The sequence below is a fragment of the Daphnia pulicaria genome, chromosome 4 (assembly GCF_021234035.1).
Source record: "Daphnia pulicaria isolate SC F1-1A chromosome 4, SC_F0-13Bv2, whole genome shotgun sequence".
In the NCBI taxonomy this organism is placed as follows: Eukaryota; Metazoa; Arthropoda; class Branchiopoda; order Diplostraca; family Daphniidae; genus Daphnia; species Daphnia pulicaria.
The window spans coordinates 19,466,614-19,487,162 of record NC_060916.1 but is presented as its reverse complement, the minus strand read 5'-3'; the positions used below and the strand labels follow the sequence as shown (position 1 = coordinate 19,487,162).

General features: G+C 41.0%; 6 protein-coding genes across 6 annotated transcripts; 2 read left to right on the top strand and 4 right to left on the bottom strand.

Annotated features, from left to right (window-relative positions):
- Nucleotides 1-70: 70 nt before the first annotated feature.
- On the bottom strand, nucleotides 71-3,970 carry LOC124337509 (integrin alpha-PS2-like). The gene is made up of 12 exons (XM_046791525.1): nucleotides 3,759-3,970; nucleotides 3,578-3,687; nucleotides 3,449-3,510; nucleotides 3,269-3,362; nucleotides 3,171-3,208; nucleotides 3,066-3,114; nucleotides 2,830-2,999; nucleotides 1,667-2,748; nucleotides 1,196-1,597; nucleotides 777-1,131; nucleotides 473-706; nucleotides 71-399 (listed from the first exon to the last, which is right to left on the bottom strand). The coding sequence occupies exons 1-12, from the start codon at nucleotides 3,923-3,925 to the stop codon at nucleotides 253-255; spliced, it is 2,910 nt and encodes a 969-aa protein (XP_046647481.1). The 5' UTR covers nucleotides 3,926-3,970; the 3' UTR covers nucleotides 71-252.
- A 1,445-nt stretch (nucleotides 3,971-5,415) lies between these two features.
- LOC124337513 (protein fem-1 homolog CG6966-like) lies at nucleotides 5,416-6,425 on the bottom strand. The gene is made up of 2 exons (XM_046791531.1): nucleotides 6,302-6,425; nucleotides 5,416-6,233 (listed from the first exon to the last, which is right to left on the bottom strand). Exons 1-2 carry the CDS (start codon nucleotides 6,323-6,325, stop codon nucleotides 5,634-5,636), a joined length of 624 nt encoding a protein of 207 aa, XP_046647487.1. The 5' UTR covers nucleotides 6,326-6,425; the 3' UTR covers nucleotides 5,416-5,633.
- Nucleotides 6,426-8,438: 2,013 nt separating this feature from the next.
- On the bottom strand, nucleotides 8,439-9,651 carry LOC124337512 (proteasome subunit alpha type-7-like). Its single transcript, XM_046791530.1, has 4 exons — nucleotides 9,432-9,651; nucleotides 9,116-9,356; nucleotides 8,842-8,975; nucleotides 8,439-8,782 (listed from the first exon to the last, which is right to left on the bottom strand). Exons 1-4 carry the CDS (start codon nucleotides 9,534-9,536, stop codon nucleotides 8,510-8,512), a joined length of 753 nt encoding a protein of 250 aa, XP_046647486.1. The 5' UTR covers nucleotides 9,537-9,651; the 3' UTR covers nucleotides 8,439-8,509.
- Nucleotides 9,652-10,106: 455 nt separating this feature from the next.
- LOC124337547 lies at nucleotides 10,107-12,373 on the top strand. The gene is made up of 6 exons (XM_046791569.1): nucleotides 10,107-10,227; nucleotides 10,382-10,611; nucleotides 10,676-10,952; nucleotides 11,016-11,186; nucleotides 11,246-11,431; nucleotides 11,524-12,373. Exons 1-6 carry the CDS (start codon nucleotides 10,152-10,154, stop codon nucleotides 11,658-11,660), a joined length of 1,077 nt encoding a protein of 358 aa, XP_046647525.1. The 5' UTR covers nucleotides 10,107-10,151; the 3' UTR covers nucleotides 11,661-12,373.
- Nucleotides 12,290-19,328, bottom strand: LOC124337545 (protein virilizer homolog). The gene is made up of 5 exons (XM_046791568.1): nucleotides 19,158-19,328; nucleotides 18,972-19,084; nucleotides 18,772-18,907; nucleotides 15,278-18,712; nucleotides 12,290-15,215 (listed from the first exon to the last, which is right to left on the bottom strand). The coding sequence occupies exons 1-5, from the start codon at nucleotides 19,245-19,247 to the stop codon at nucleotides 12,522-12,524; spliced, it is 6,468 nt and encodes a 2,155-aa protein (XP_046647524.1). The 5' UTR covers nucleotides 19,248-19,328; the 3' UTR covers nucleotides 12,290-12,521.
- A 95-nt stretch (nucleotides 19,329-19,423) lies between these two features.
- On the top strand, nucleotides 19,424-20,507 carry LOC124337548 (dolichol-phosphate mannosyltransferase subunit 1-like). The gene is made up of 4 exons (XM_046791570.1): nucleotides 19,424-19,640; nucleotides 19,708-19,807; nucleotides 19,873-19,983; nucleotides 20,049-20,507. The coding sequence occupies exons 1-4, from the start codon at nucleotides 19,540-19,542 to the stop codon at nucleotides 20,457-20,459; spliced, it is 723 nt and encodes a 240-aa protein (XP_046647526.1). The 5' UTR covers nucleotides 19,424-19,539; the 3' UTR covers nucleotides 20,460-20,507.
- The last annotated feature ends 42 nt before the right edge of the window (nucleotides 20,508-20,549 follow it).

Sequence of the window (20,549 nt, the reverse complement as noted above, 5' to 3'; positions counted from 1 at the left end):
GGATATGGTTTGCGGTTTCGATGATATTGTCGGTCGTCGTCAGTTCCTGCTTTCTTTATCACTAAACATGTATATCTAAAGTCTTATCTGTATTATTGCAAACCATGGAAAGGGAACATGTATGTGCCCTATTATATGACTAACAATATGTGTTTAAATTATTTGAATTGTAGTGCAATGAAGTTTTTAAAGATTGATTAATATGTTAAATTCTATCATTTCAGGATAGAAGACAATAATAGTGGTGTATTTCTACGAGGAATCTTCATAGACTGTACGATCAACTTCGGAAGTGGGTCGATTTGAATTCTGATTCATTGGCTGTAACGGTTGACTTTCGGGCATAGTTTCCAATGTCGCCGTCATTTCTAATGGCCGATTTCTTTTGAAAAATCCATACTGAGGAACCGAAAGGAAAATGGTAAGTTCACCTGTTTCATTTAGCGACTTGAGTATAACAGTAAAAGTTTACGTGATGAAGAAGCCCTGCAACCCCGGCAATAATTGCGGTCGCTACAATTGCACTAACAACTGGTATCCACCACGGCGTGGCTTTCAAAAGATTCTGTTGTTTCGCAATCTTTTTCACGACGACTACTACTTCTGCCGAAGCCATCGGAATCTTTGAAACATCTTGATCAAAAGGCAAACCGGTAATGTTGGCTGTAATTACCGAAGTCAGGGTGAATTTGTCGGTATTCAGTTGCTAGGCGAAAAGAAGAAGAAGAAGTTATACGATCGAAAGCATATTTTAAAAATGTTTAAGTGATAATTACTTCCAAGAAGGCTTCGGAAGCAAGTTGAGCGATAAGCTTGATGACAACCCGTTGACCACCAGTCATTCGGTTTACCACACAGTTAATGTCAATGGGTTTTTTATTGGGTTTTTCTGCGAGTGGAACTATATCGCAAGTAGCAGCACCCGTTTGAATTGTTGGTTGAGCTTTTAACTCATTTATAGCGTAGCCTTCGGGCGTATGCGTGGGAAAGACGATGCGGAATTTGGCCCCGATTATGTCAGACGGACCTTCGTTACGCACTTCACAAAATTGCGTGTATTCCGGCAGTGCTTTGATTTCGCCCAGCTGTAGAGCTGTAGTATTGACAGTCAATTCTTCTGGTCGAGTCCAACTGTCATTAAAATATAGGAAGTTTTTCAAAATTGTAAAAATAATTTGTTTTTAATCGCTTTTACCTTTCAAGTGCCAACTTGGCCTCTGCTTCGAACGTTAGGCTCAACAATTTTTTATTATCCGCCATCGTCGATTCTAGTTCGCTAATTGTGCTATTGGTCTGGGCCAAGAAAGAGATAGAATTGTCGTCTCCTGGCTTGGGCTCGACAATCACGCGAAGACGGACCGTTTTTTTACTTGGTAGCGGATTCCCGATTTCACATCGCAAAAAGGGACCGTTTTTCTGGTCGGGGGGAAAGCACAAAACGGATGAATCGGTAAAATCTTTATCTGTGTTGATGTAACTCAATTCGGGCGGAAAATCAAGGTAAAATTCTGCCCCGAATGCGTCCTCTTCGGCGTTGTAAATCGTCACGTCGACTGTCCAACGCTCACCTGATCCTTGAATGTAAGTCCCTGCGCTCCTTTAGGATTAAAAGGGAAAAATGAAATAAAATACTGATAGGCATTTGATTATTTCCTTCGGTACTTACGTAGTGACAGTCATTTGTAAATCAGGGATGCAAATGTCATCACTGCCGCAATCTTTGAATATCGGTAATGATTTAGTGACCCGGCCGTTTCTGCCGTCGTAAATATCCAAAATGGGCGAAAGTGGCGCATTGGTTACCACTAATGTAGGCACAATTTGTGCTTCGATTGATGTGAGTTTGTCGCGAATATCCGGCCTGACGTAGACATATTCTTCTTGGCATAATTCAGTTTTCACACTTAACCCAATAATTTGCGTCATTATATTCTGATTAGTTTTAAGGAAGAGCAGACGCTGGGCTTTTGGTTGCTGGACGTCCAGTATAATAGTGATGTTGGTGTTAATACTTCCCGGAACACCTTTTCCGTCGTAATTCAAACAGTATTTCAGTTTCGAGCAAGTCACTTGAACATTGGAGCCACCAATCTTAGCTGTACATTCTTTCTTTTCTAGGGTGATAGAATTCGGACTGAAAGTCAGTTTGTTTGTCATTCGCACTACTGGGCGTGCAGGTATGTGTACAACAATGTCAGACTCATAGGCGCCAACTGTCAAATCACCGTATCCGTTGCCGTCAAAGTCACTTGCTCCACTGATAAAAGAAAAGCCGAAAGAACGAATAGACGGTTGGTAGGAAGACCCTTTCAGGATTTGACCGGGTAGTTTCCGAAGATTCTTCGTATGGGATCCGTGGTAAATGTAAACAACTCCCGATCCACCATCTTCGTAGGGTGCTCCGACAGCCAAATCATTGTATCCGTCTCCGTTACTGTCCCCTAAATTGGCAACTGCGAACCCGAATTGGCCACCGGAGAACTGTCCCGTGATATTGAGAGAATTTTCTTTTTCATAGAGTCCTTTCGATGTTTGAAAGTAGACGTAAACGGCGCCAACGTCAAACTTGATTTCGGAATTGGTGTAAATCGTGTGATGAGGGGCGCCCACGACGATATCATCCCGCCCGTCGTTGTCGATGTCGAACACGGCCAGAGAGGCTCCAAAGTGTTCACCCGGTTGACGACCTTCTAAACTGCTCCGTTTTGTTGCGTTCGTTAGTTTGTCGTAAGAATCTAAAAGTTCTACCTGGAGAATGACACCGAAATGGGAGGATAACATTGTTTTCTTCAATCGCTTTCTCACAGGGTTTTACCCTGGTTTTTATACCTTTCCAGCAAAGTTTGAATTTTGATGGAATCCTGTTGAAACAACGAGTCCTTCGGTTTGGCCCCAAATTTTTCCTGTTGATATAGCGTAAGAGTAATAAGAAACGTCTCCCATTAAACTTTCTACGTCATCGCGAATAGTAGTGGGGCCAGTAGAGGCTACCAATCGACCTAAAGATTAATATAAGGAATTATTTTGTTACCAGCAATTACAATTCGAACGAAAGCGTGGCATACCAGCATTTTTTGTACAGCTTGGCCCTCCAGTGTAAAATCGATTTCCATCCTGCCTCATTGTAACGTTTTAGAAAGTATCTTAATTACCATGAATTTACTACATACCGAGGATAATGCTGATGAGAAACCCAATTGACAAATATCTAATAAAATCCAAAACTTTGAAAATGTAATTGATCAAAGACAATAAATTAATAGTTTACCTTCGTTCCAAGGAGCATACGATTCGAACGGCAAATTTCCTCGACTATAGTAGCACTTGCCTCTCACTCTTTCTCCAAAACGTGGAGAACACACCTGAAAATAAAGCCCATCGAAAAATTCGCAACGGGAAATAGACTTTAAATTAGCAAATAAAATAATTATTTTAAATGAGCGTTTACCATGGTTGTTCCACTTCTGCTGGTAACAGATGCACCGAGCCATTGTTCAGCTGTGCTTTCAACTTAAAACAGTTGTAAGTTTGTAATTAAATTGAAACGGAGACGATTTAAGTTGATTAAACGATTTACCTGTTATTACGTTTACTCTGTTACAGTTTAGATTTTGCCCGCTTTTCCCGCATTTGTACAGCGCACCCGCATTGTTAAGATGGTTGTCTCTTGGTGCGCCCACGAATAGCCTTTAATAGTTTATTCGTTATCACTTTCTTTTGACCACTTCTATCCTCGTAAAAAAAATGTTGTATAATACCATTTTTCTCCGCTATTCTCCTGGACAGCTAAACTGTAGCCAAAATAGGATTCTGATTCTCCGCGGGCAATTAAAGGGTACTTTTCGTCAAAATTAAAACTATCAATTACTATAAATGTTGCGATTAATACAGTTACTTTTATTAACAAAAAGCCATTCAAGAACATCTTTGTTGTTTCAAATTCAGCTTGAAACTAGTTAGCTGACAGTGACACCTAGTATTGCTCCCTTTTGGTTTGACTTCGTTATCAGTTCGATTGCCTCACAAGAGATAAGCTTATCTAAAACTCTTGAATTATTGATGGTATTCAACGAACATGGTAAATCACTTATATTGTAATGCTATACATTTTACTCCTGGAAGCGGCTAGTGCTGCAAGTTTGTGCAACAGAAAATTACGAACAGATAATGGATTGAATCTATCCAACCATAATGGAACATTACACAACCAAAGTTTGCATGTTGAGTGCCGGATGTTGTTGTTTTACTTCTTTGCACGAAATCAGCCGCTATGTATCACCTTGTGGCCGGAAAATAACGAAATCTGTTTCAGAATTACTCATTTGAACGCATCATTTGAAGAGAAAACTCACCATGAAGCTTAAGCAATTTTTAAGATAAGAATTAATACCTTTATTACTATCGTTCCTTGCGTCGTTTATGCGCTCCAACGTCTGTACGATCTTAGTGTTCATGGTGGGAAAAATTAAAACCGTGATTTCTTTCATTACCGTACGATGTTTCCAAACACTTTCTTAATTTTAACATTCAAAGAAAGCATTAGGGAATTATGGGCTGACTAAGTATGTTCCTGACAAACTTTTGCCTTCATAATTCATTCAAGCTGCTGAAAATCGCTTCAGAGCAACGAAAACGAGGTGAACGAATAGCTTCGCTCCGTCATTATTTCAGGCAATGGATAAACTTGCTACCAGCTTGACTCTTACGTAGGAGGTGTGAGTCAGAGCATCACTTCGATAGATGAGAAATACAACGTGGGTGATGTGATGCCATCACTCGCTCGAGTGCAATTCTGATGAGACGACCGGAAACGAGTAGTGAACTAGTGACAACACACCCTAGATGGCAACGTGTATGGGCGGGAAATTGGAAAGTCTCGAACATGATGATCTCAATCTGTCGTAGATAAAACAAAAATAGTGAAGAGTTTAGACAGCAAACACATGGTAGTGTCGTGTCGAGGGTCTTTTACGGTTAGACTTAAAGTTAATTGGAGACTCAGTTAAGAAGGATCTTTTCGATGTCACTCTAATTAATGATAATGTCGTATTCTTCTGAGCATCTAAAGATTTCTCTTCATAGTTATTCGACATCCACGTACCAATCCGTTTTCGGCTATTGGACTATATACACCGGAGTAGAACAATAAATCAACGATTATCCGCCGAAAAAGTAACTGGGTAAACAATAACTTGTTTGACGTGATATTGCTTATTACGGGAACATTTTTAAACAGGTGGAACATGACTCTCTCGCGAAACCCACAACCTCTCACATTCTCCAACTATTGGTGTGTGGTAGTCACTGTCGTCGCTCATATTTGAGAGTGTTGAGCAGGAAACGGAAAAAAAAAATTAAAGTAAAGAAAAATCAGCCTCCGTGGTAAAACCAAATTAGAGTAAATAATTTCATTCAGAAAATTTGTACTTCTTTGTATTTGAATGTCTCAATCTACAGACGGTATTGCTTTTTTCACTGAAAATAGGTTGTATCAACGCAAACAGAGATAATTCAAAAACAAATATCAGGATCTTCCGATTTAGGCTAATGTGATATAATAATAAGGTGACATAAATTTATGAACTGAAAATCGATTTACTTCCAGCGTTGCTTTTTTCGCCCATGAAATAGTTTTACATCAAACAACAGTTGCGGTTTCCTTTGATTTCCATAGGTTTATTTTTTTCAATCAATTGCAGTATTTCGTTTCGGTTGCTTCCTTTATAAAGAGTACAAAGGAGGTGAACTGGGGTTTCTCCAAAATGATTCCTGTAGTTTATTTCTATTCCATGTTTGATTAGTAACTGCAGAATTTCAATCAAGTTTTCCTCTTTATAATAGGCGCACAAATAAAGAAAAGCGTTGTTCCCAGTCCAGTCTTTACTATTCACGTCAATTTCGTGTTCGATTAAAAGCTGAATTATTTCTATCAGATTTCGTTTCCCGTAAAACTGACATAGGAGGTGTAAAGTATTAGATCCGTCCTTGTTCTTGCAATTTACATCAACCCCATGCTGCAACAAAATGCGGACGATATCGATCAAGTTGTCGTGTTTGTAATTCCCGCACAAATAGAGGAAAGCTTTCGATCCAAGTTTATCATCGCAGTTTAGGTCGATTCCATTCCGCACAAGAAGTTGGATTATATCTGGCAGGTTTTCATGTTGGTAATCACGGCACAAATTCATCAGAATTTGATTCGGATTTGGAGTTCTGCATATTTCTAAAATTTCCTTTAAAAAATCTTGGCGATTGAGAGAGACAATTTTATATTGAAAATACTTTAGCCTATACTTTATACCTCGGCCGAATGAACAGTCTTCATAGTGCCAAATAGCAGCAAGAAACTGAAGGAAGTGAAAAACTGACACTTTAGTACCGTTGAAAAGAGAAATCTGTAAATCTCCCGAGTTTTTTAAATTAATTTACAAGATACGTACTACAAAAAAGTGAAACTACTGACACACTTGAATGCACTTTAGAAAGTGCAATATCGATATACTGTATTGCTCTTCGTCCGTTAAAGCAACGGTCGACTTGTATTACATAGTAGATAACAGACAGTATCTTGTTTGAAATGTGGATGTTGACCGTAGTTGAGCTTCGTTATCCACCGTTTGTTCGATGCTAACAAGTAATAAGAAAAAATAATCATACTTATGTTTGCTAGAGCCCAAAATCCCAAAATAGATTTTTTTTTCTTTTACAATAATAATAAAAAAATTCGTGGAACAGACTTTTATATGAAAAAGCACCAAGAAATGTATTCACTACACATTTTTTTTTTTTTACAATAATTTGTTTCCGGGATTTTACAATTTTTTTTATTTTTAATGAATTTACAAAAAAGGCAAAACACAGCCTCGATGCTTCCGCGCCACTGGGCACTGCCACCATCGATTTGAATGTCATTCAGTTCTCGGTCAAGTATTCCAAATGATTCCAGTTATGCCTATTATTCTCTGTTCAGTTCCATTTTGAAACTTTATCTGAATATAGCCCAGCTGGCCATGTGTGAGGTCAGTTTCTCTCCTATTTTTCTTCTCGATAGTTTTATCGTGACGTCTAAACTTTTCAGTTCTCTATACTCATCATTTCACAGGCTTTTTCAAGTATGGAATTGGCGAAAGGCCGACCACTTCCTTTAGTTGCAAGTGGTTAAAGTTAACTCAACGTAGAGAAATCGCGCTGGATCATGAACGTTCTTTCGCTGGTGAAGGATCGAACGATGGCCGGAGTGAGTGTGCGATTGCTATATACATTATATACTCTATCGCAGAAAGTTGATCAGTCATCCATCTTATTTTTTTTCTACAACCAGAAAGTGAGTGCAGTAATCCGTCGAAATCAAATCATCATACTCTTTTGTTGACGTGTGGGGCTATATGTAGGGGGCGGGGATTTATATTATAGTTATTATAAACTCGTCCATCTTCCCAGCCCCGCTAGAGTGGCGGTGGTTGGGAACACCATCACAAGTTGGTGGCTGCATCATAAGTGGCTGGATCATAGAGAATTCTTGCTTATACAACAAAAGTATATTGGATCTGTATTATAGACACACTGTAAGGCCGAGCCTGGCAATAACAGCCTGGTTCCGTGCCAGCAGTGAATGGCTTAAGAGAGAAATAAGATTACAGCGTTCGATCACAGCTGCTGCTGCTGCCCAATTGTATTGCTCCTGTTTCTAATTAAATACACGACGGTGATCATCGGCAGATCTTTTGACCCTTACTGTTTTTAGGAGAAAAACACTGTTCTTTTAATAGGAATAGTAAAGAAAATTGGAACTTGATTAAATCCGCATCAAGGTGTGTGTACACATCGCTTAACGTCAATATGTATATCACAACTGTAGTAACTCACCAAGAAGACATTCTTTTCAAATCTCAACTGTACAAATACAATACTCCTTTTTGTTTGTCTACATAACCTGTGCGTCTACTGCGTATGCTCTTCATCAATATACGGTACAACACTACCCGTGAATCAAAATCAATACACATTATCTCACTTCTAAACTCTTCCTCCCATTCTACTCAACTAGGGTGACCTGTTACTATAAATAAAGTCTTTTCTCATTTAACATTTTCAATGAATTTTTATCCCAAACGATCCAAACTGTGTCTCTAATCGATGTGATTCTGTCGTAGATTTAAATAAACATTTAATTAAAACGAAACAAGCTAATCCCATGAATATTCATTGACACTCGTTGATCCATCATTTCGGATGCTGATTTTCGTTAACGCCATCTCCAAGACTCCAACGTTCGTTAAATGATTCTTCAATAAGTGTTTTAAAATCACCGGCATCTTTATCTGATTCTTTTTTCGCTTTCACTACTAGACCATCTCTGAATACACAAATAATGAATAGCTCAACAATTAGACGCGTAAATTTTACGAAACGAATTGGACGACGTTGTAGGATAACACTTTGTGTTTAGGCCATTGTTTATTTGTTGGTACGTGACGCAGCATCACAAATTTGCTGAGTTTTCAAATAGTTACTTCTTCTGCTTTTTCTTTTCTGCTTCTTCCTCCTTCTCTTTCTCAACAGCGGCGACATGCTTTTCGATCTCGTCAACTTCCAGCATCTTCATTGGTTGGCCACGTCTCATAATCGCCAATTCCAGATTCTTACTTCCTGATTGTACCACTTCCAGAAGAGCACGGATTGCTAGTTTGATAACTTTTTCTTCATCTTCCATCTCCTCGACGTTATAGTTCTTTTCTAGAAACTCACGAACTGTTTTCGCGTTACGGCCTGTGGCATTGGCCTGAAATTCCACGTTATTAATTGCTGAAATGCAAATCAATTGAAAAGTCTTTAGCTCACCTTCCATTCGTGGTATGTTCCAGAAGGGTCAGTTTGATATAAATGAGGAGTGCCATCAAAATCAAATCCAGCAAGCAAACAAGAGATCCCAAATGGACGTCTTCCATTACTCTGTGTATATCTCTGTTTCAAGCCTATTAGAATAAATAATAAATGACACATGAAAAACAAACAAAAAACATTTACGTAAATAAAGGGTAATAAATAATCCTTAAAAAAACAAGACATTTGTCCACAAAACTTAGCAGTTTAATTATCAGTGAAAAAATAATACCTGCTATGTATCTTGTTATGTACTCCAAGGTTACTGGATCTTCCACTGTCAGTTTATGGGACTGACATTCTATTCTGGCTCTGTTGATCAAAATTCGGGCATCTGCTGTCAGCCCTGCAAATGCCATCACCACATGATCATCAAGGAGGCATATTTTTCGGACAGTCCTTTCTTCTTGTAGCTTGGCAACAGACTTTTTCTCGACTCCCAAGATTACTAAATTCTTGCCTCTTACACCAACCTAAACAAAGTTAAAATATACACGAAAGTAATCATTAGTCGGTGTCGACTGCCACTATCGTAGAAATTTACTTACAGCAGTGGATCCTTTCTTGACAGCTTCTTGAGCATATTCGACCTGAAAGAGATGCCCATCTGGTGAAAATACTGTAATGGCGCGATCGTAACGTGCTGAACCCATTATTAGTCTATTTGATAAGTACTGGTGAGCTTTCAATCAAGTTTCTCACTTCAGTTAAAGAGCAGAAAATTTTGCGTCAAAAAATTTGCCGAGTCAAGCAGCTCGCCGAACAACGTTAACAAATCTATTAAAAAATGTAAAAACAAAAAAATTATCTCATAAGTTCGAACCCATTAATAAATTTTTGTTTCCCCTTCAACCACAGTGGATTAGATTTTACTATAAAATAATTATAAGACTTTATTTTTAAATTCGGAAATCGTCGATCGCTTTTTCTTTTTTGATGTGTAATGTTCCAGATAATTATAGATCAAGCACCGCCAAATGAAGTAAATGGTTCTCATGTGGCAAAGTTCAAAAGCTTGGAGTGATTTTCGTACCAAATACAATTTTGGACATCAATTCACATGCAACCATTTGAATAAAAATAATCGTGATATTATATGGAACAGAGAACACTAGAAATACTACTTTCATGTGATTTTCAATATATTTCAATAGGTCCAATTTTGTGCTTTGGTACTATAACAAAAGATGGCGCGCAATGCAAGTGACAGCCATCACAGGCAACCTACAGTTATCTATGTGTGCAGACAGTCGATAAGTTGTCAAAAAATGGAGTTCGCAACGAGATTGTTTTTATTGTGTATTTATAGTGTTACTGTTTTAGAAACTTATGGCTACCAAATATGTAAGTCCACTGTTGTTGTTTTTTCAAACGTTAACATTATCTCCTTAAATATAATGGTGCGTTTCATTATAACCAATTTCGACAACGCCCTTAGCCCTTAGGTTTGACTCACTGATGTAACAATAATAATGGCCCTTATTGTTTTCCGTTTTAGATTATTTAGAAGATGCAAATGTCTGTTCCTCGGCCAAAAGGACTATTAAAATGAATTCAAGGAGTACTGCACTCTTGATACAACTTTCAAAGTACCCTCATGTTACTGAGTTAGCGATTGACTGCCATCTAGAAATAGAAGCACCAAAAAATCAGGGTTTGCAAGTTGTTGTTGAAGACATTAATCTTAGGAGAAATCCTTTGGATAATGAGTGTGATGACTATGTCTGGGTAAGTCCTATAAACTTTAAATAAATTGTTTTGGATTTTTTTTTCATGACACCCTTAATTGTAGTTTGGCAGAGATGATGATGGCTACCTCAGCAAAAAGTTGTGTGGAGAAAGAAAACTGGTTCCCATCTATGATTATACCAGTGAACGTCCATCAGAATCCAATGATGAAGAAGTTCTCCACAATTATGTGGAATCACTTATTCCTGAAGGACCAGAAGCAACAACATTTTATGACCCTGGTGGAGAGTTGCACATATGGTTTAGAAAAACCAGCAGGAAAGTGGATCAAAATCTTCAACCCCTACGACTTAAAGTAGTTGTAACTTCTTACAGACAGAGTAATATAAACACCTCATTTATATTCTATGATGCCAGTAATAAATATTGACTTTAAAAAACAGCTTGCAAAACAAATGACACTGCTTACTGGCCATGTATACCCAGTGTTGACAAGTCAACCAAGATGCAAGAAAAATGCATCCCATCCAATTTGAAATGTGATGGACACGTCAATTGTGGAGCAGGACTTTTTTCGGATGAAACGGGATGTGCCGTCGCAACATCGAGCAATAGTAAGAATCGCATATGTAAACTCAAATCCGTTAAATTTACCAACATATTCCTTTAAAAGTTTCAAACAACGCCATCAGCACAGCGTCGCTCGTCATTCTGGGAGCCGTAGCACTTCTCATTTTATGCCTGATGGCAAGCATGGTGTGTTTCTGCCGCCGGCGCAAAGCACGACTTCGCCGCGCGAGAAATCAAGAAGATTGCCAAGTCGTATCAACCTTACCCATACCTCATCATGCCGGCGAAGGTAAATTATTATTGAATTGAAATCTACCCAAAATTTGTTTTACATTTTATTGTTAATTTTTCAACTTTTTAACTCCATCTATTTATTTTTAGTTCCTTTAGAAAGATGGCGAGTTCCTCTGCATGACGAGGCTCCGGCCACTAAGGCTCTAGAAGATCCGCCTCCGAGTTATTCGGAATTGTTTCCGGATTACGCAGCCGTGCCGCAGCAATCAACTGACTCGAACTGACGCTTGATCAAAACTATTGCTTCAAAATCTTCCAAAACTCAAAACGGGAAGAGAACGTATCGGCTCTCGCATAGCGCTTTCATGACAGCAAGAGACACTCTGTTTTCAAATTGCCAACTTCCTTTTTAAATCACTGCCAATTTCACATTTTCTATCCCTCTTCTATTCTTCTTTCCTTTTGAAGAAGCAGCGCCACAGTATTCAGGTTATCATCACATGTACCAGTATTGAGGTCTTGCTTAGAAATGATGGACTGATTCACTTGAACAGTGAAAGCCAAAAATTCAGACTTCGATTTTCATCTATAGAAAAAGTTCCTTGCTCATGAATTCGGCTTCTATCCCACCTTTTCTCTCTACTATCGTAAAGATTTGACGCCATTTTTCCTCGTGCTAGTCTAGTAGGCCTAGCCTTTTGTCCTAGAAAGCGTTTTGCCTGGTTGCACTTTGAAGTTTGGATCTGATTAGGTGCCGAAGTGTATAGACGTCAAGTATCAGATTATTTGGGGTAATAGAACGTAGGGTGCAATTTAAAGGTACCCATCAGGACGCACATATCGTCGCACACTAGAAAACTAGCAAGAAGAAAAACTCTTTGTACATTTTTACATTTTTTTTTTCACTTTTACCTCTCATCTTGCTCTCACCCTAACCCCCTCCCCCCCATCTTTGTCGATGTAATAAATGTGTCGTTCGCGTAGCGGTCGGTCTGTATTTGCAGTGGAAGCAAAACCTCGTTTTTTTTTTTCTTTTTAAATTGTTACTCATTACATTTTATTCACGTTCAATTTGGTCACAGACAAACTTTTCCGATACAATCATTCTTTTCTCTTCCTTCCGATTTTCTGCCAGGGATTTTTATTTAGCGAGAAAACGTTCGTGTGTGTCGCGTACGACCAGTTGATGGGGCCGTATTTGACGGCGAACTGTATCGCTCCTTGCTAGCGGTGTTGGTCCAAACACGATTAGTAGACTGAAAACGGGTAGCAGAACGCGCTTCAACCACAGAAGAATGAAGATATGGATCGTCCCACTTGGCTGAGGAAGAAGACGTCGACGTCGAACCGGTGCCGCCTGGACGAGACCGAGCGGCCTCACGTCGGGGTTGCTGAAAATTAAAGCGACCACGTTCACCGGGAAAACCACCTCGGCCTCGATTGCCACTGCCCCTGCCTCCTCCACCTCTTGCGATTTTGGTGCCGTACAAATTGTTGCCAACCCCAGATGATGAGGAAGGTCCACCACCCACAGCTCCGTTCTTTTCCATGGCAACAAAATCGTCGACATGTAGTGATGGTGGACGTGATGTGTTGGGTGCGCGAGAACGGAAAGGATCGTTTCGCCCATTGACGCCAGGTCTTCCGAATCCTCTCCCTCGCATTGGAGCCACATACGGCTTATTGGATTTGTCACGCGCTGTAGATAGAATCGGTCTTCCGGGTGGAGCGTCGGTTGATTGCGCATCCATTCGACCTTTTATTGAAATCACTGTAGTTGCTCGTCCACCAATCTCCGTAGGTTCGGAATGACTCTTACAAAGACGTTCGGTCAAAGCCATTAAATCCACATCGGCACCCAAGCAACTCTGTGCTGTCTCCAGAAGATCGCAACGAATATGATCCGTATCAGAGTCGGCAGGTTCGTCTACCCAGTGTTGATGATTGGATAACCAATAAGAAGAGGAAAGACGATCTTCATCAGTTGGAGAATCACTCAACAGTGGCCGGTGTGCAAACTGGAGATTTAGAGTCTCTGGGAGAGGGATGATAATTTCTATTGCGGTATCTTTTATGGTGGCTGCATCAGAGTCCGAGGATTGAAGAATATTCACCAACGCCGTAAGACTATCTCGTAGGCTTTCCATTGATTCTTCTTCTGTACAGTTTTCTCGTAAAAAATCTTGAAGAACTAACAGTGGATGCTTTTTAGGTTCTTCTACAGAATTTTCTTCTGTTGATGTCGGTTCCATAGGCCATTGAAGAGCTTCTGAGAGTGTGCTGATGGGCACGATAACATTGCGCCGTCCAAGTGCCGCCGCCACTGGCGTCTTCACTAGTGTTCGAAGGAGTTCCAATGCAGTTGACAAAGTGGACACACTATCTGAACTGTCCTTATTGAAACCGCTAGCCATTTTATCGAAGAAGGCCCATAGGGCGTGCCGCTTTCGCTCTAAAACTTTATGCAAGTGCTGGAACGTGTAGTTGTGCTCCGTCAGCAACGTCAGTGTTCGAAGGGTAGGCAAGAGTGACGAGTAATTGTGTTCGGAATTAGCAAGGTGATCCCATAACCCAGAGACGATGATTAACATGGGTTCACGGGACGGAAGGGCGGCTGACAAATAAGATTCGTATTCGACCTTATCGGGTGACAAAAGACAAATATCGGCGTCAAGTAACGCCTGGAAGATGGAGACGACGCATTCCTGCGATTGGATGTGAGCCGATGTTGTTGAGACCGAATTAAGGATCAAACACAAACACTGGAGAAATTCGGCGTATTTCTCATCCGATTTCTGCAATCCACGACAAAGCTGCAACACAGCTGCTTTAATTGGTGCATGTGTCACAATGGCTGCTAGAAAGTTTAACACTCGGGCCGAGTGAGCTGTGCAAATCAACGTAGCCGGAAGGAAGGCTACAGCAACATCTTTTTCATTTTCCTCGCTTTTGGCGTTTGCTGGTGGACTAGGATCTTGAATCAGGCAACTGGAAAGGACAGCATCCAATGCGGCTCTAGCTATAACAAGCGCAGTACTGGCCGAGAGATCGGCAATCTGGACACACACTTTTCGCAAGAGCTGTAAAAGTTGCGGGCCAGAGCAGCACAAGAGCCGGACAACTTGCTGCACTTGTGGCCCGAGAGTGTGCAGGTGAACACTCCAAAGTTTTCGGGCGTTGAGTATCTCTTGCACATCTTCTTCAGACAACTGGGTTTCACCTCCAACTCCTTTAAACAGAGGCAATGGCAGTGGGAGAATTTCGTTGAGCACTTGCAATCCTGTGATAAATGAAGCCGGCCCGGAACAAGTATGGACGAATTTTAAAATTTCCTGAACCATTTGCGTCCACAAACTTCGCGATAAAGCGTCTTCTGGTGTGGTAGATGCCTTGATGACACCACTAGTATTACTACTTCGCACGCTATTGCCATCTCCAGTTTGCAACAAAGGCTGACTATAAGCCAGTAAGGTGCCAACAATGTCGGAACAGCACTCGGCCACTTTGTAATGTAGCAAAGATGAAGCCGGAACAGCGCTAACCAGGGCGTACGTCTGCAGTAGGACTGGAACAGCTGTCAGGTCACGAAATTCTCCATCACGGCAGCGGATAAGTTGACATAGTAGACGACGGATCAACTTGAGTGATGGATGGACAATGGAAAGCAGAAGGAAGCCTTGCGGTCCAGCCAGTACGGCCCCATGAACAGCCGGCTGCTCATAGGCTTGACAGAGTTTCAGCAGTATGCTTACTAGCAGACTCAGCATATCGTGACTGAAGAGCTGTACTACGGCGTATGCATATTTGAGTTCCACGTATTCTTCTCCGCTACTTTCTCCCTACGTCCAAACGATTTCGTTAATAAATTTCAATTATGCTAAAGGCGTTTAAAATGTCTTACCTGTTGTTTGGGTATGGCGAGTGGACAAAGCAGACGAAGAGCAACAATAAGCTCGGGTGGAAAACTCGCGGCATCATCGGCGTGCTGCTTGACTACGTCGCAAAGCACTGGCAAGCCGCTGTCGAGAGTGAAAACTTGGGGCTGATTAAGGATTTCAATCCAACGAGTCAGATGAGCCAACTTATTGCTATCATCTTGGTTGGAAGCCACCAATCCGATGAGTGATGCACCGTACTTGGCATAAAACATGGCATTTTCCGTTGATCTCACAATAAGTGCCACTAGCTCAGCCGCATATCCACGGACGGCAGATTCTTTCATCCTTATTTCAGTCTCTGCATCACTATCACTTGTCAGAATGTTGAGCAAAACATCAATATTGTTATCCAATGCAATAACATGGATCAGAGCCAACCGGCCTGTCACACTGAAAACCAGACTGTATAGCGATTGGATGCATTCGATGGCAGCTGGACTGTCTTTGTTGTTGTTTATCAAGTGATGATTGAGGACGTCCAGGCACTGTATAATGTAAAGTGAATGGGCTAACTGAACACCCAGCCGATGCGGAGTCATCGATGCATGATGACTAGTAACGTTCAGTTCTTCAACGTTGGCGTACTCGTCGTGACGTCCCTCGACCGATTCAGTGGCTAAACCAATTGATGGATGTCCGTGACCAACAGACGTGTGCATCAAAGCACGAAGGATCAACGTTGTTACGTGTGATTCACCAGAGAGGAAGCAAAGCCCATGATGCGTCATGGCAAAATCCTCCAGAAAGTGGAGCACCATGTCCATGATAACATGATCACTTCCTGTCAATGGATGAGTTGACAGAAGCAATAAAACGCCCAAGAATCTGTGATGACGGAAGAAACAGTAGAGTCCCTGGAGAGGATCCGAACCAGCGTTAGAGATCTCGTACTGACGGTAGACGGGCAGAAAACGAAGCAGATGACCGACAGTCAACTGTGGGTTCAGATAAACTTTTCGGACTTCATTTAAACTGGAAAGTAACTGCGTGAGATGTGGCTCTAACGGATTTTCAGCAACAACATTAGGACATGTGGCATTCGGTGTAGAAAAACTGTCCTGCGAGTTCGAGTCTTGACTTTCAATGCTCATTCCTGAAGGGCGACGAATGTCTTTTCGTCTAAAGCCGTTTGGAGGTAAACGGGCCAGGATTTGTCCGATGTTATGAATCCGCTGCAGAGCTTCGTAAGTATGTATCTTTCGGATGAGTGCGGTCACTGTTACTTGAGCTCTGGAGGGTTGAGTCGCTTCTAACAACTGGACGAAATATTCATAGCCGTTTGGGTACTCCAGTACGGGATTCTTCATCCAATGTTCCATGACGTAGGGCCATGAAAGCAGAGCATCAATGCTACGCAGGCACATTAGCTTGAGCGACTGAGCCATGTGGGGGGCACCGTAAAGGCTCGCAATTTTCGTCAAGACGCCACAATCTACTGAGCGTTCTATAAGCGACTGCGAGCACTGGGCCACCGTCTGCGAGAGTTTCAGACCACATTTGATGTGACGGACCGTATGTGTAGATGGACCTGGTTGTTCGCGAGCATGATCGAAATCTAGGCCGTGAAGTAACCAGTCAACCACTTTATCTTGAATTGATTTGAGCAGATCCGGCTGTGAGTGTAAGTAAGCCAGACCATTCGGTAAGATAGAGGCCAACTGATTCATGCTATCGATCCATTTTTCTCCGCGAGATGTTAGCTCCAGCGTCATCTGGAGTCTCAAAGCAGCGTCTTCTAAGTCTTTGCAAGGTATTCGAGGTTCGGAGACATTCTTGCTTACTCGTTGTAATGTGGTGTCTGAAGGATCTGTAAAATTCTGCAGCGGTTGCAGTTCAACACCGTAAGGATTAAATGTCTTTCCGATTTCAAGAAGATCACCGAATTCATTGATATCCAAATCCGTCATGTCGGCATTATAGTCTTCAAACATAAGGTCTTCATCGCTGAGGATTTCTTCTAGTTCTTCCAATTCTTCGGGTTCGACGACGCTGTCAGGGGCTGCTTCAACTAACACTTCAGTTGAATTGACAACCTCATCTTCAACGGGAGGCTCATCTTTCCGAAGAATGGATTCCGGTTCATTAACTTCGTTTATTTCCTCTTCAACTTCATCAGCGCGAGGGGCTAAACTATCCACTTCCGGCATGTCATCGTCTGATATAGCTTCCATTTCGACACCAGGCGAGAAGCATTCTACAGGGGGTTCATCTTTTTTTATGGAAGCAGGTGGCGGCGGAGGGGGTGGTGGAGGTGGTGGAGGTGGAACTTCAACCGGTACAGGTACCGGTACAGGTAGGACAATAGCAATTTCAATTTTCTTGTCTTCTGCAGGAGTCCGAGGCCGCCTCGAGCTTTCACGTGATCCTCGTTCTTTTGCTCTCTCTTTTTCACGATGGCGATCGCGGGATCTTTCTCGCGATCGATCACGTTCACTTCCGCCACTGCTTCGTTCGCGTTCCTTAGATCGCTCTTTACGATCGCTTCTATCACCACGTCTTTCGCGATCTCGGTCGTTTCTACCTCGTTCGTCGGTTCTGGCACGTTCTGAATCGCCTTTCACTCGATCTGGATCACATTTAACTCGGTCGGAATCACTTCTGGTTCTATCAGAGTCGCTCTTTTCGGTTCGTGTCCGTTCTGATTCGATTCTGTTCCTACCGACATCACCTTTGGATCTATCCGATTCACTCTTCGTTCGTTCAGGATCACTTCTAGTTCGATCTGAATCGCTCCTTTCACTTTTAGTTCGGTCGGACTCGTTTCGTTTTCTATCCAATTCTATTCTGGCCTTTTCACGGTCGGAATCTGTTCTACTACGTTCGGATTCAACTTTAAATCTGTCGGAATCTGGGCGTATTCGATCCGAATCATTTTTGGATCGATCAACATCGTGTCGGCTTCGATGATCACTTCGATTGATACGTTCGGAATCTGCTTTGCTGGTTCGATCGGATTCCCATTCTCTTTCACGGAAGTCACTTGTGTCTCGCGTCCGTGTGAACTCATCACTGCGTCTGCTTTTCTCTCGCACCTTCTCGACTACTTTTTCTTCGACCTTCACTTTGGTTTCTTTTTCTGGATCATCCTCGCGTTTTACTTCAGATTCAACCACTGTTGATGTCACAAAAGCATTTTCACACTTTATAAGTTCTGCTTTTTCTTCGAACGGAGGGGTGGAAGTCCGTAACTTTTCGTCTATAATTTGATTTGTAAACACTTGCGCTAATTCTGGAACCGTTGGCTGGGCTGGTTCAACTGGAACTGGGCTAGCAGGTTTGATAGGGGCTGCTGGGGGGGGTGGAGGTATACTGATTATTGGGGCTCGTGTAATAACCCCATACACAGCTAGGGTTACAGTGGTATACCAGCCTCTCAAAACTAAGCCATCTGTTGGTACCTGTAAAATATACTTGGGGTTAAAAAGGTTTGTTAACTATGCATAGTAGTCAATTTTACTTTTTTATCAGAATCGTAATGAATGTTAGAATTCTGATTGTAATCTAGAACACCAAGTGTCTCAAAAGCAGATGCTCCAGGTTTGCTCAAATCATTCACAAATAGTTCAAGCTTAAACTGGGATGGATTCGTTGCTCTGAAAATACATGTTAATATGTAAACATTATCCTTATAATTTATTTTGTTCTGTCGTAACCTACCCTAAACGCACTCCTCCGGGGAAATCAGCTTGCACTTTGGCGCCTAAAGGTATGACTCGCACTTGATTTATGTACACGGGCTTGGGAAACTGTACCAAATCCAAATTCAATTCCTGCAAAATGTCGCCAAGTTTGAGTTGTAGCCAAATTGATTAATGGATAAACATTTTCTGAATTGATTCAAACCTCTGTGGGACCATGTGCGAACGTATCGAAGAAGAGCAATTCCTCATTATCAATTTTTTTATCAATTATCAATTGTTCTAACACAGACATTTTATACTAGCCGAAAAACTTTCATGAGTAAAATTTTTGAGGGATAGAAAAAAGTTTGAGGGTTCGTAAAAGGTTAATAAACAGCAACTGTCATGGTTTTCTGAAAATATAAATACGACTGCCACTAGAGGGATCCCCAACTCAGTAATCCGCTAGATGGGTCTGGGAGAAACAACATTTAATTTTTAACATTCCTTGCTTCTTGCTTACGTCAACAAGTTTGAATCACAATTACAGAATTACTTCAAGGCGTCCCGTCGGTTTCCAAAACAAATTCACAAGGGTCAATAAAATGGGAGCTGATGACAAATATAGTGTACTGCTTCCGACTTACAATGAAAAAGACAATCTACCAATTATTGTCTGGCTCTTAGTCAAAGCCTTTACTGACAGGTAAGGTTGACACTTGCTTGCAGTCATAATAAGATTACAGGTCATAACAATGCATTTTATTTGTTAGTGGATACGATTTCGAAATTATTGTAATTGATGATGGAAGTCCTGATGGGACCCTAGATGTAGCAAAGCAGCTTCAAACCATTTATGGAGATAAAAAAATTGTATGGTAGTGTTTGGCTAAATATTTTTTTTTTTTCGAATTAGCTATAATATTGTCATATCACAGGTCTTGAGGCCAAGGGAGAAGAAACTTGGACTTGGCACTGCTTATATTCATGGAATTAAACATGCTACTGGCAATTATGTTGTGATCATGGATGCTGATCTATCTCACCACGTAAATAATCTTTATAAACTTGACCTAAAGAGACATTTATTTTAAAACATTTATTTTCTTGGCAGCCTAAATTTATTCACCAATTTATTGAAAAACAAAAAGAAAAGGACTATGACTTGGTTTCTGGAACTCGTTACAGTGGAAATGGTGGAGTTTATGGATGGGACCTGAAGAGGAAAGTGATTAGCAGAGGTGCAAACTATGTTACTCAAGTGCTGTTGAGACCTGGTGCTTCTGACCTCACTGGTAGCTTCCGCTTGTACAAGAAAAAAGTATTAGAAAAACTGGTGCAATCTTGTAAATCAAAGGGGTATGTTTTTCAAATGGAAATGGTTATAAGGGCTAGACAATTTGGATTTACAATTGGTGAAGTACCAATTTCATTTGTTGATCGGGTTTACGGTGAATCAAAATTAGGTGGGAATGAAATTTACCAATTTGCCAAAGGACTTTTGTATTTGTTTGCCACTACTTAACAAAATTCTTCAAACAATAACTTAAAATACACCTTCTAAAAATTGTTATTGAAATATTTTTGTTGTTTCTTGAATGAGCAAATGAGCAAT